General features: G+C 38.6%; 1 protein-coding gene across 1 annotated transcript in view; it reads right to left on the reverse strand.

Annotated features, from left to right (window-relative positions):
• LOC132395165 (ATP-binding cassette sub-family A member 13-like) overlaps positions 1-13,294 on the reverse strand; it is a 205,445-nt gene that overhangs the window by 103,545 nt on the left and 88,606 nt on the right. Inside the window, exons 24-25 of the mRNA XM_059971462.1 lie at positions 3,501-3,586; positions 2,573-2,694 (exon numbers count right to left, since the gene is read on the reverse strand). Of these exons, the coding sequence (XP_059827445.1) occupies positions 2,573-2,694; positions 3,501-3,586 (208 nt within the window). The remainder of the gene's footprint in view (positions 1-2,572; positions 2,695-3,500; positions 3,587-13,294) is intronic.

Here is a 13,294-nt window from a genome sequence, read left to right on the forward strand (position 1 = left end):
AAAGCTATTTAATAATGCTTTTTGGGAGGGTGATTTTAGATGCATATCATATTTATACTGAGTTAAATACTGTATGTAATTAGTTTTGCTACAATAAGTGTATGGGACACTGGAAAAATGTTGAATTTCCCCTTGGGGATGAATAAAGTATCTATCTATCTATCTAAATCAATCTGTTGACATTTTTGATTCCCATAATATTTTATTCAAGCCAGCTATACCATCAACAAGAGATCACCCAAAGTTCCTGGTTTGAAACAGGATTTCATCAGAATAATAATGAAAAATATTGTTTTAAAAATAACATTTCAAAAGGATGATATTTTAACTGAGGATAATGGTTATGATATATTATGGCAAAATTTAAGTTAACAAATGTAGCCAAAGCACTTTCATGACTCAACAAAATTACCGAAGTTCTTAATTGACAATTAAGATTGTGTTATTTTAAATGCAACTTAAGAATTGAGTCTTGATGGTCAGAGAGCTTTGCCCATCAAAAACCGTTAAATGTTATAAGTTAGAAACTGTCTTGAAAATATGGCTGACAATCTGGCTTCTCATGTTTATAAAAAGCATATCTATGATTTCAAAACTTGTCAGCTTCAGGTCGTATTTTAATCCTGTTGATGACCACACACACACATAATATTGCAATTGGAGTGGCATTCTACCAAAATATTAACCCTTGGATACAATGCATTTAACCAACAAGCATCAACAATGTCGAGCTAAACTAATTAAACTAATGTCTAATTACACTAACCATTCTGCCATGCATGCTCCACATCACTCCATTCTCTGCAATATCTATGTGCCTGTCTAGGAACCTCTTAAGCACCTCAGTCGTATGTGAATACACCAGCAACTGGCAGCAGATTCTAGCCATCCACTGCTGTCTGTGTGAGAAAACACTTTTCCAGGCATATCCTTTGAACATTTTTCCTTTCCCCTTAAATGCATGGCTCTAGTATTAGATATAGTAATAGAAAATTACAGCACAGAAACAGGCCCTTCAGCTCATCTAGTCCATGCCAAACTATTATTCTCCCTAGTCTCATTTTTCCTGCACCTGGACACAGCCCTCCATGCCTCTCAGATCCATGTACTTATCCGAAATTCTCTTAAATGTTGCATTGAACCCGTATCCACCACTTCCACTGGCAGCTTGCTTTGCACTCTAACCACCCTCTGAGTGAAAATCATTTCACTTTCACCCTTACCCATGACCTCTAGTTCTAGTCTCGCCCAGCCTCAGTGGAAAAAGAGGGATGAAATCAGTGGAAAATACCACTTGTGATTTTATATACCTCTATCAAATAGCCCCTCATTCTTCTACACTCCAGGAAAGAATGAGGGGAGATTTGATGAAGGTAAAATTTATCTATTTTGTTAAATTTCTTATTACAGCTTTATAGTAATTTTTTCAATCCTGTGAAAAATATATTGGCTTCTACACTATTGTGCCTCTCATTTTATAAACTTCTTTCAGATCTCCCCTCAGTCTCTGCCACTCCAGAGCTAACAACCCAAACTTGTGCAACCTCTCCTCGTAGAACCTGCTCTTTAAACCCTAGCAGCATTCTGGGCCATTCCCAAAGACTGTGCGTCTTTCCTATGTACACATGGTTCACATCTTTACTGTTATGCTGTAGGTATTTCATTTAGCAGTTCTGTAAGAGCTGCTGTTCTGCTTTCAGCCTGTTTGTATTATTGTTGAAGATAAGGGATGATGTGGAATGTGTGCTGTCCAAGTAGTGGGAGGTTTTCTTGTTGAAGGACAATACGGTTGGGCTTGGGGCTTTTGTTCAAGAGGGGATGAAGAGAGAAGACACTCGGGAAAACCAGTCGTAGCATGCAATCCAGTGGGAGACCTGTTTGTTCGAGATGGATTGCAAGCAATGTTCGCAAGGTGGTGTGTGCTTTCACGTTGACCGAGGGCCCAATGTGTGAGTGACAGAGAAGCTCAAGATGAGCTCCAACTTGTGCACATTTGACTGTTTAATTAAAATGGGCTCTTTTCTTTTTGTTATTGTTTACTAACCCTTCAGTTAAAATCCATAAATATAATTCCTTTAGTCATATACAGTGTACTGTCTGTTATTTTGTGGCATTAATTTGTAACAGGATAGCAAATGACACAGCATCCACACAAACCAGGGTTTGGGGTGGGATCAAGTGCGCCTCAATCTCATGAGTTTGGTGGGGCCGGAGGTTGTCTTCCCTAGACTTACGCAGCCAAGGAAACCAAGGTAGTTTCACCTATAATGGGGTGTTCAGAGTGTGACGCAGCACTCCAAATGTGGTCTTCTAAAGCTGCAACATAACTTACTGATTCTCAATCAATGCCTCAATAACAACAGTCATGCCAAACATACTTTTCAGTAGTTTCAAGCTCCCTATATACAGATAAAAACCAGTGTGTAATGTTAGCTTGTAAAATATCACCTATTTGCAGAGATGAAACAGATTGATCACAGTCTTTTTTATATATATATATATATTCACACTTAGCCTGTTAATTCAGGAAGGAATAATAGTTGAGTCCAATATATCAAATCAGGGAAGTTACCTCTGAAATACTGATGTTTGCCTTCAGTAATGCATCAATGGTTTCAAGTGAGAACTTTTTTATCTTCTGTAAATCTGCTTTCAAAGTAGTGAAGTTTTGCACACAGCTCTCTAAGTGTAAATCTATTCAAAAAATCATGGGCATATTGAATAAACATTGTTGGAGATTACAAATAAAGTAAATCATGTACAAAAATGGCACAGGGAAAAGAGTCCTGAACCAAAAGTGTTGGCTTATCCAGTAAGGTTCAGACTCCTTCAATTCCTGGATTGAAGGATTACCTATGTCAGTAATCTTTTATCTGCCCAATAGTAAATCAACATCAAAGTCAAGTTTATACGTTCACATACAGAGGTGCAATGGTAAACTTTTTTGCAGCAGTATCACAGGCACTTAACATTAGAAACACAACATTCACAAGGAAAACATAAACTAAGCATAAATTATACAAAACTGTACAAGAAAGAACACAATTAGAACAAAAGCAAAGTCCCTTTTAACGCAAAGAGGTCACTGTGTTGTTATAATGAAGGTTGGCAACCAATCACATTGCCAAGTAAATTGAAAAGCACTATTATTGTAATTGAATATCACAAATAATAACTTCTGAGTTTCCACACATAATTATAACTATGTAGATATGAGGACTTGGAAGTTCATGCCTAGTTGGCAGAAAATTGACTACTGGTAGCATATTCTACTCCACTTCCAAATGTCAACTCTATTAGCTGCCACCACCTTCAAATGCTTTATCTGACCAGGAATGAACCTCTAAACAATGATGTCTCTGTGCGGTTTTACTCCATTAAAAGACTAGTCTCGCCATTACTGTTTATACAAAACCTGAGCCATTGTTTAATGGTTTGATGCTGAATATAGCCTCTCATAATAGACAGTGCTAATTCTATGAAGGTATTAGAAGTATTACCTTGAAAAGTTCCAATGTTGTCAAGTATTATCATAATAGAATTGTTTGACGGCAGATTTCCAAGGCTTCCAACAGCATATTTAAATCTGGAAAGATTAAAATTTAAAAAAAATAAATGCATCTGACTTGAGTTAACTTTGACATCAAATACTAAAAGTATTGCAGAAAATTAGCAACATACTGTATATTGGCCTAATTTTATGAAATGAAACTAGAAATATAAACTATTATCTACAATATCTTTTTTTAATAATCATTGATTTCTGTCTTGTAGGTGATGGGATGTCACTTGCAGAATTAGGAAGAAAGTTTCAGCCTTTGAATAATGAACATAACTGGTTACGTTCTCTGTTGTTGGAAATGGTCATCACTAGACACTAGTCTTACACAAAATTACTTGCTAATTATCACCCAAGGCCAAATGAAAATTGGTCTTGCTGTCAGCTCGGAATCGCTAAAAATGGAATTTGTCATTGTGTAGTCTTCAGAAAATATCCACACTTCCAGCCTGGCATTGAAAGTGAATTCTGGATGCAACACTGAATGGAAGCAATGATATGGTAGTTTATTCCTAGATGCCTAGTACAGGGGTCTGGGCTTCTGAACAGTGGCTCCAAGACAGGCTCTGTAGTTCTAAACCTGACTTTCAGTAGCCATGTCATGTAATTGGATGAGAATCTGCAAACTCACAAATATTTGCAGTCATAGAGTTATATAGCAACACAACACAGAAACAGGCCCTTGAGCCCATCTAGTCTGTGCCAAATTGATATCCTGCCTAGTCCCAATGACCCACTCCTGGACTATAGCCCTATATAACCCTCCAATTCACAAACTTATCCAGACTTTTGTCTTATGAAGACTTATCCACCACTGACCTCAGCTCACCAACCTATAAATTCCCAGCTCATTCTTAGAGCAGTTCTTGAACAACAGAACATCAGTCCTTCAGCTCCTCACCCGTGGTAAAGGACATTATAAATACCTCTTCCAGAGCCCCTGCAATTTCTTCTCAAGTCTCCCACAGGTCTGCGGGGTCAACTTATCAGGCCCTGGAGACTTCTCTTCCCTAATATAGTTCAAGACAGCAAGTATCTTCTCTTCTGTACAGTGTATACAGTCCAGGAAATCACTCTGTTTTGCCTCAGTTCTATAGACTCTATGTCCATCTCCCAAGTAAATACAGGTGCAAAAAATCCATTTAAGATCTCCCCCATCAGTTCCAAGCATTGCTGACTATGCTGACCTTCAAGTGGACTAATTTTGTCCTTTGCTATCTTGTTGTTGACATTTCTGTAGAAGCCCATGAGATTCTCCTTCACTATGTCTGTCAGAGCAACCTCATACCTTGTTATAGCCCTCCTGATTTCCTCTTGTGTTCTTTTGTATTTCTTAAACTCCACAAGCACCTTATTTGTTCCTGGCCACTGATACATGCTATGCGCCTCCGTCTTCTTCTTCTTAACCAAAGCTTTAATATCCTTCAAAAAGCAAGGTTCCCTACACTTACTAGCCTTCTCTTTTATTCTAATAGGGACATACAGAATGTGTACTCTCTATATTTCAACAAGCATCCCTTTGCCAGGACAAAAAACTATATCAATCCACTCCTTCCAGATTTTTTCTGATGCCATCAAAATTGGCTTTTCTCCTATTTAGAATCTCAAGCCAAGGACTAGACCTATCCTTCTCCACAATTGAAAATATTGGAATCACGATTACTAGATCTAAAGCTTCTCCTGCACACACTTCTGTCTCCTGCCCTGCCTTGCTACCTAATAGGAGAGCCAGTATTGCACTCTCTTTAATTGAGATCTTTGTATATTGATTAAGGAAATTTGCTTTAATAGATTTGACAAACTCTATCCCATCCAATCCTTTTACAGTATAATATCCAGAAAGTTAAAATCACCTACTACCGCAACTTCATTTTTCTTGCAACTGTCTGCTATCTCTGTAAGTCTCAGGAAGGTGACGTCGAGGGAATACACACCAGTCCTCCTCAAGGGATCAACAGTGGATATGGTGAGTAGTTTTAAGTTCCTGGATGTCAACATCTCTGAAGATCTATCCTGGGCCCAATGTGCAGCATCAGAAAAAGCTGCACTAAGTTACAAACTCAGCCAGCTCCATCATGAGCATGAGCCTCCCCAGCATTGAGGAGACCTTCAAAAGGCAATGCATCCATCAAAAAGGAACCAGGTCATGGCCTCTAGTCATTGCTACCATCAGGGAGGAGGTACAGCAGCCGAAGGCACGTGCACAATGTTTTAGGAACAGCTTCATTCTAATTAGAAAATGAACCTATGTGCTCTACCTCACTATTAGTTTTCTTTTTCTTTGCTCTCTTTTTGGACTACTTGATTTAATTTTATATATACAGTATATAAATTTCTTATTGTAATTTATAGCTTTTATTATGATGTGATCACTATCTCCAAAATGCTCTCCCACTGTGAGATCTGACAACTGACCAGTTTCATTTCCCAATACCAGATCAAGAGCAGCCTCTCCTCTTGTAGGCTTATCAACATCTTGTGTCAGGAAACCTTCCTCAACACACCTAACAAACTCTACCCCGCCTAATCCCCTTGCTCTAAGGAGATGCCAATCTATACTTGGGAAATTAAAATCTCCCACCACAATGGCCCTGTTATTATTACACCTTCCCAGATTCTGTCTCCCTATCTGCTCCTTGAAGTCTCTGTTACTATTACATCAGCATCCTTTGAAAAGTTCAAATTAATAAAGCAAAGTCAAGTTAATAAAGCAAATATAGTACCATCGGATTGAGGAACAGCTTCTATCCCATTGTTATTATATTCTTGAGCAGAACTCTTGTACAAAAAATGGACTCTAGACCTCACAATCTACCATGTTATGGACTTGCATTTTTTCATTTACTTTCACTGCACCTCTTGGGTAGTTTGTACTCTTTGTTCTGCATTCTTGTTGTTTAACTTTATTCTCCCTCAGTAATGATCTGATCTGTATGAACAGTATGCAAGATAAGCTTTCCATTGTATATGTGTCAGTAATAAACCATAACCAATACCAGTATCAATGTGGTTTTATGAAAGGGATATTAGGTTTGACTAACTTATGGAAATTCTTTGAAAAAAATAAAATGAATGTCACATCAAAAGTTATTTTTGGGAAATATAAACTCATGGTGTAGGAGATAATACATTAACACAAAAACACAAGACCATGCTAAGTTGTTAATGCAAATGTGGCATTTCAGTGTATTTTTTGATGTACATGTGATAGCTAAATCTGAATATGACTGGATAGCTAAAAAGAAGAGAGTAGGCATAGAAGATTATTTTTCTGGTTGAAAGATGTTGTGAGTAATGTGCCACCAGTGCAGGAGTCTGAACACTTTAAAACTTAAATTAATGATTTGGACAAAGTTATGGGTGATAAAATTGTTGATGTCTGAAAGCTACTTTAAGTAATTAATTTTTGAAGTGGCATTAGGAGGTTCTAAAAATAAAAAGGCAGGAGTGGCCTTATGGAATATGAAGAGGGAGAATATTAAATCACCCAATTTGGCTGGCAAATTTTTTTTAAATGTCTTCAAGAGGTTTTCAAGATGGCAGCGCTGTGAAAAGTCTGCTTTGCTGAGCTCAGCACCGTAACACGGATAATTTCACATATAAACCTATCCATTTCAACTTTTTTTTTAAATGTTCAAGTAGTGGATTTAATGACATGAACATTGATGAGTATTTTTTTGAGCTGCTTCAATACCATGCCATCAAAAAGTACTAAAAAGACAGCCAAGATGGGCTGCACAGAGGGCTCGTCTGGGGCTGGGGAGCTAGCCGCTGCTAGCTATGCTAACACGTTGGACCCTGCTTTTCATCAAGTAATTCAGGAAGTTACGGAGAACATATCCAAAATGATGGACCAGAAGCTGGCTCCATTCTCTCTAACACTCCAAAACCACATATTGGAGCTTAAAAAATCTTGATACAAGAGCGAATGAGGCTGAGGGCTGAGTCTCCGCAGTAGACACTGTAACTGATCAGGCCCAAAGGTACAGAAGACAGCCAGCCAGCGAACTCTTTGAGGATGGCTGCATAATTTCCTTGATTTGGAAACCAAGGCTGGACGCATTGAAGTGGAAAGAGCTCATCATATGCTGACGCCGAAACTGGCCCCAGGCCAACACCCTTGACGTGTCGTTGTGCAGTCCCATAATTTCAGTGATAAGCAAAAAATGATGGAGGCTTCAAGGTGCCGTGGGACTGATGCCCAGGCTTTAATGTATGAGGAATCCAGACTTAAGTTTTTTCAAGATTTTTGGGCAGCCGTTGTTCAGAAGCGCAAGGAATTCGATCAGGTAAAGAAGTGGCTGAGAAAATCCGGAATGTTATACCCAGCAGTGCTGAAAATCACCTACAACGGGACCACCAAGACATTTGATTCACCTGGAAAAGCTAAAACTTTAGTGGACACATTGGGCTAAAGAATGTATACAGTATATTGTGTAGCCCTAGTTATGGATGATAACATGCTCAATGGTTGCTTTATTTTACCTTCTCATTACTCGACGTCAAGATATCTTATAGGATGGGTAACGTGTTTGTTTTGATTAATACAGCTTCATTATTTGTTTAAATTAGTGGTTCTGCTCCAGCCTGGAGGAGTTTAAACATGACAGTAACAAATTGGCGGATTGATAAATTATGCCCTGTTTTCATTTTTGACTATGTTAAATGCCATATTGGCAGTGGGGCAGAATATGGTGTGCAAGAAGGTTCAGATATCCCCTTTAAGTGTGGGGTAAGTCCTCTTGTTCAGCGCTGTTGGCACTTTGTTTTTTTGTGTGTTTTAATTACTTATTGCTGCTCAGCTGATCTTAAGCGGGGTTTCTTCTCCTCCGGAGTCACATCATTGTTATAGAGGCTTATGACCAGTAATATATTAAAATTGTGCACTTGGAACATTAAGTGGAGTCATTCGCCAATCAAGAGAAAGAAAATCCTACTAAACCTGAAAAAGGAAAGGGTGGATATAGCCTTATTGCAGGAGACACATTTAAATGATAAAGAACATCTAAAACTGCAATGGAGTGGATTTGATCAAGTCTATTTTTCATCTTTTAATACCAGGAGTAGGGGGGGGTGGCCATTTTAATTAGGAAGAACTTACCTTTTGAGTTATTAGACTGCATTAAGGATAAGTATGGGAGATTTGTGATTGTTAAGGCTTCAATATATGGAGAGGAATATGGTATTCTCAATGTTTACTGCCCTCCAGCTCATCCTCTCAAATTCCTAATAGATGCCTTTTCCAAACTTACAAGCTTTTCAATACAAAACATTATTGAAGGTTGAGATTTTAATTGTCTCGTGGACCCATTGATGGACAGAGTGCCTAGTGGTCCCCCATTGCTCTCCTCACAGTCCAAACAAATCATGGGCTTGTGAATGTCTGGAGGTTGTTACACCCCTCAGACAAAGACTTCACATTTTTTTTCTAATCCACTCAAGTATTGCACCAGAATAGACTTTTTTCTAACCCCCAAAATGCTCCTGGATTTAGTTGTATCCTGCACAATTGGAAATATCACTATTTCTGACCATGCAGCAGTTTATCTAAATATTAAGCCCAAAGATAATTCAGCACAATCTAGACATTGGAGGCTGAATCCTTTTATTCTAAAAAATAATAAATTTATAGACTACTTACTTCTGAATTCAAAACTTTCCTATCTATTAATTCCAAATCAGCTAGTAGCCCATCGATGCTCTGGGAAACCGCTAAGGCCTATGCAAGGAGATTAATTATCTCCTACTCTGCTAGTAAGAAGCAACAAGCCACAGAACAGCAGGGCCTCATGGATGCAAGGTTTGCGGCAGCTGAAAAGGATTATATTAATAAGCCTTCTGCAGCCAAGTTACAGAATATCACAGCCCTATGCTGTACACTAAACTCTTTACTTATACAAGCAGCCAAAAGAAAATTGACATTTGCTGAACAATGATTGTTTGAACATGGCGAAAAAACAGGTAGGTATTTGGCTTATTTAGCTAGAAAAATGCCTCTCTGACTATTGCTTCAATTAGGGATGGGACAGGAGCCCTCACTAGTAATTCTAAAATGATTAATGTTGTGTTTAAGAATTTTTTTTCTAAACTGTATAACCTGAGCAATGTAATGATGGACAATCTAGGATGGAGCCCTTCTCCAGGAATTTAGATCTCCTAGGCATTTCTTCTGAACAAGAGTCCCTCCTCAATGCTCCGTTATCTATACATGAGATACAGGAAGCTGTGAGACAGCTCCAAAGTGGGAAAGCCCCTGGTCCTGATGGACTCACTAGTGAATTATATATAAAGAGTTCACAGGGTTATTATCAGAGCCTATGCTAAACATGTTCAATCATGCTATTAATTGTGGTCTCCTCCCACCATTATTGAGAGAAGCTAATATCTCCCTAATTCTTAAGAAAGGAAAGAGCCCTGAAGATTGTGCCTCCTACAGGCCAATTTCATTGTTAAATGTTGACTTTAAAATCTATCTAAAACCTTAGCATTGCGATTAGAAACTGTTACCTTTTATCATAAAAGAGGATCAAACGGGTTTTGTAAAAGGCCGTAGATCATCTGACAATATCAGAAGGTTACTTAACGTGATTCAGGCATGTCAGCAACAGGCAGTGGATGGCTCGGTGGTTTCCTTAGATGCAGAAAAGGTCTTTGATCATGTCGAATGGCTGTATCTTTTTTCCACTTTAGAACAATTTGGTTTGGGCAATGATTTTATTAAGTGGGTGAATGTTCTTTATAATGACCCTTTGGCTGCGATTTTCACGAATGGTATTAGGTCGGATAATTTTAGTATTCTGAGGGGCAGCCAGCAGGGCTGTCCTTTATCACCACTACTTTTCACACTAGCGATTGAGCCATTGGCTGAGGCTATATGGCAAGACCCCAAAATATCTGCTCCAGACATAGCACTGAAGTCACACAAAATTACATTGTATGCGGATGATGTTCTAATTTTCTTATCAAACCCTGCTATATCAGTAGACCACCTTATACAATGCATCAATTCATTTAGCGCCTTTTCAGGTTATAAAATCAACTTCACTAAATCAGAGGCTATGCCTCTGAGGAATCTGCAGCAGGTACCTGTCACTCAGGGTGTTTTCCCCTTTAAATGGTCACAGACAGGTTTTGTTTACTCAGGCATATTTATCACACCTACGTTTGATCAATTGTTCAAAGCTAACTTTACACAGTTATCTGACAAAATCAAATAGGATCTTGAGCAATGGAGTGCTCTTCCTATTTCTTGGCTTGGCTGAATATCCTTGCTCAAAATAAACATTCTTCCTCATCTGCTCTACCCAATATGAATTATTCCAGTCATTTTTACCCAACAAATACTTAAAAAACAAATGGCTGGTTTGTTTCTTTCATCTGGAACAAAAAAAGTCCCTGGATTAAAATGTCTAAGTTACAGCTTCCCAGTAATCTAGGGTTTCTGGATTTTCCAGACATCAAAAAATATCAATTAAGTTCCTTTTTATGTGGTTGACTGGGTTTGCAGGGACCCCTCCTCAATTTGGCTAGATATTGAAGCTTCACAAGCAAAATGCCCTTTTATTAATTTACTTTTCCTCAGTAAGATGAAACTAGTTAATGAATATTGTCGCAATCAATAACAATTAATACAGTTAGGGCTTGGATGTCAGTGTGACAAATTGAGGGCAATGCAGCGAAAACATCACCCTTCACTCCAATAACTGGCAGTCCAGATTTTCAGCCTTGCATAATGGATTCTGGATTTAAACTTTAGATTTATAAGGGTATTTTTCATCTAGGAGATTCGTTTGATGAAGGAACAATGATGTCTTTTAGTCAAATAGTACAGAAACCTAACATACCCAACAAGGATCTTTTTTGTTTCTTTCAGATAAGAAATTATATGCAGAAAAAAAAATCATTGTTAACTGATTTCTACAGTTCTGACATAGAAAAGAGGGTGTTTTGTTCTAAGAGTGAAGTCTCCATTAGTACTTTTTACAGCATCCTGAGGGAATGTTCTTGTAGAGAGGCTGAGCAACTGGGAAGAGTCTGGGAGGAAGAGTTGGGAGTAGAAATTACAGCTGAAACATGGGAAGACATCTGTGATAATGCAAAGATTTCAGTTTGTAACAGAACTAAAGCATTGCAACTTAAAATTCTGCATAGAGCCCATCCGACTCCAGATCAACTCTTGAAATTTGAGACGGGTTTCTCCAAAGTGTTCTAAATGTAAAGTAAATACTGAAACTTTCACCCACTGTTTTTGGACTTGTCCAAACTTCAGGCATACTGGAGTGATATTTTGGGTGAAATGGAAAAGATACTGAAGATTCTGATTCAAAATGCTATTGTACATTGCTGAGGGAGTGAAGACGAAAGAATGGTTGTTATGCTTCAGTTTTAAAGGGCACTGGTGATACCATATCTGGAATACTAAGCAGTCCATGTTGTCCTTATTAAGGATGGATGTTAATGCATTAGAAGTAATTCAGAGGAAGTTTACCTAGAATGGGTGACTGTTGTATAAAAAAAGGTTGGACAAGATAGGCTGGAATAAGCTAGAATACTACTGAAATTAACCGTTCTACATATATGATTTTTAGTTCATTTTGTAATTTCATGTGAATATTATAGGTTTTCAGATATACAGAAAGAAGGATATAATTACTATTGTAAAGCTGCTAAACAAATAAAGAAAACATAAACACAAGAGATTCTGTAGATATTGGAAGTCCAGGGCAACACACAAAGTGCTGGAGGAACTCAGCAGGACAGGCAGAATCTATGAAAATGGATAGAGGGGAAAGGGGAAAATGCAAGAATAAAAAGTTTGGTGGAGGGGAAGGACATCAAAGTAGAAGGTGACCGGTGAAGCCAGGTGGGAAAGGAGACAAAGGAATCTGATAGGAGAGGAGAGTGGACCGTGAGAGAATGGGAAGAAGAACAGGCACCGGGGGAAGTGAAAGGCAGACAAAAAGACAAGGTAAGGAGAATAGAAGAAGAGGGTAGCTGGATGGGAAAAGGAAAATATTGGAAGAAGAAATCAATGGTCATGGCATCAGGTTGGAGGCTACCTAACCAGAATATGATGTGTTGCTCTTCCACCCTGAGAATGGCAGAAGAGGACGCCATGGACTGACATGTCAGAACAGGATTGGGGATAGGAATTTAAATGGTTGGTCACTGAAAAATTCCACTTTAGTCAAATGGAGCAAAGGTGCTCAACAAAACAGTCCCCCAATTTACGACAAGGACTCACCAATATAGAGCAAGCTGCATCAGGATTCAATAGATGACCGCAACAGAATTGCAGGTCAAGTGTTGCCTCACCCGGAAGGACTGGCTGGGACACTGAATGGAGTTGAGGGAAGAGGAATAAAAGCATTTCTCTCACTTGCAGAAATATGTGCCAAGAGGGAAGAATGGATTAAGGAATCATGGGGAGAGTGATCCCTGCAGAAAGCAGATAGTTGGTGGGAGTGGGGTAGTGGGTAAGTAATGATATGTTTGGTAGAAGGATCCCGTTGAAGATGGGAAATGTTGTGTTGGATGCAGAGGTTTATGGGGTGGTAAATCAGGATGAGGAACTCTATCTCTGTTAAGGTGGCAAGAAGAAGGGGTGAGTGTGGATGTCCACGAAATGGAGGAGATGCAGATGCGGGTAGCATCATTGATGGAGGAAAGAAGACCACGTTCTTTGAAGAAATACGACATCTCTGATGTCCTGGGAACAGATGAAGGGTGGAAACA

Source organism: Hypanus sabinus, chromosome 6 (assembly GCF_030144855.1).
Source record: "Hypanus sabinus isolate sHypSab1 chromosome 6, sHypSab1.hap1, whole genome shotgun sequence".
In the NCBI taxonomy this organism is placed as follows: domain Eukaryota; kingdom Metazoa; phylum Chordata; class Chondrichthyes; order Myliobatiformes; family Dasyatidae; genus Hypanus; species Hypanus sabinus.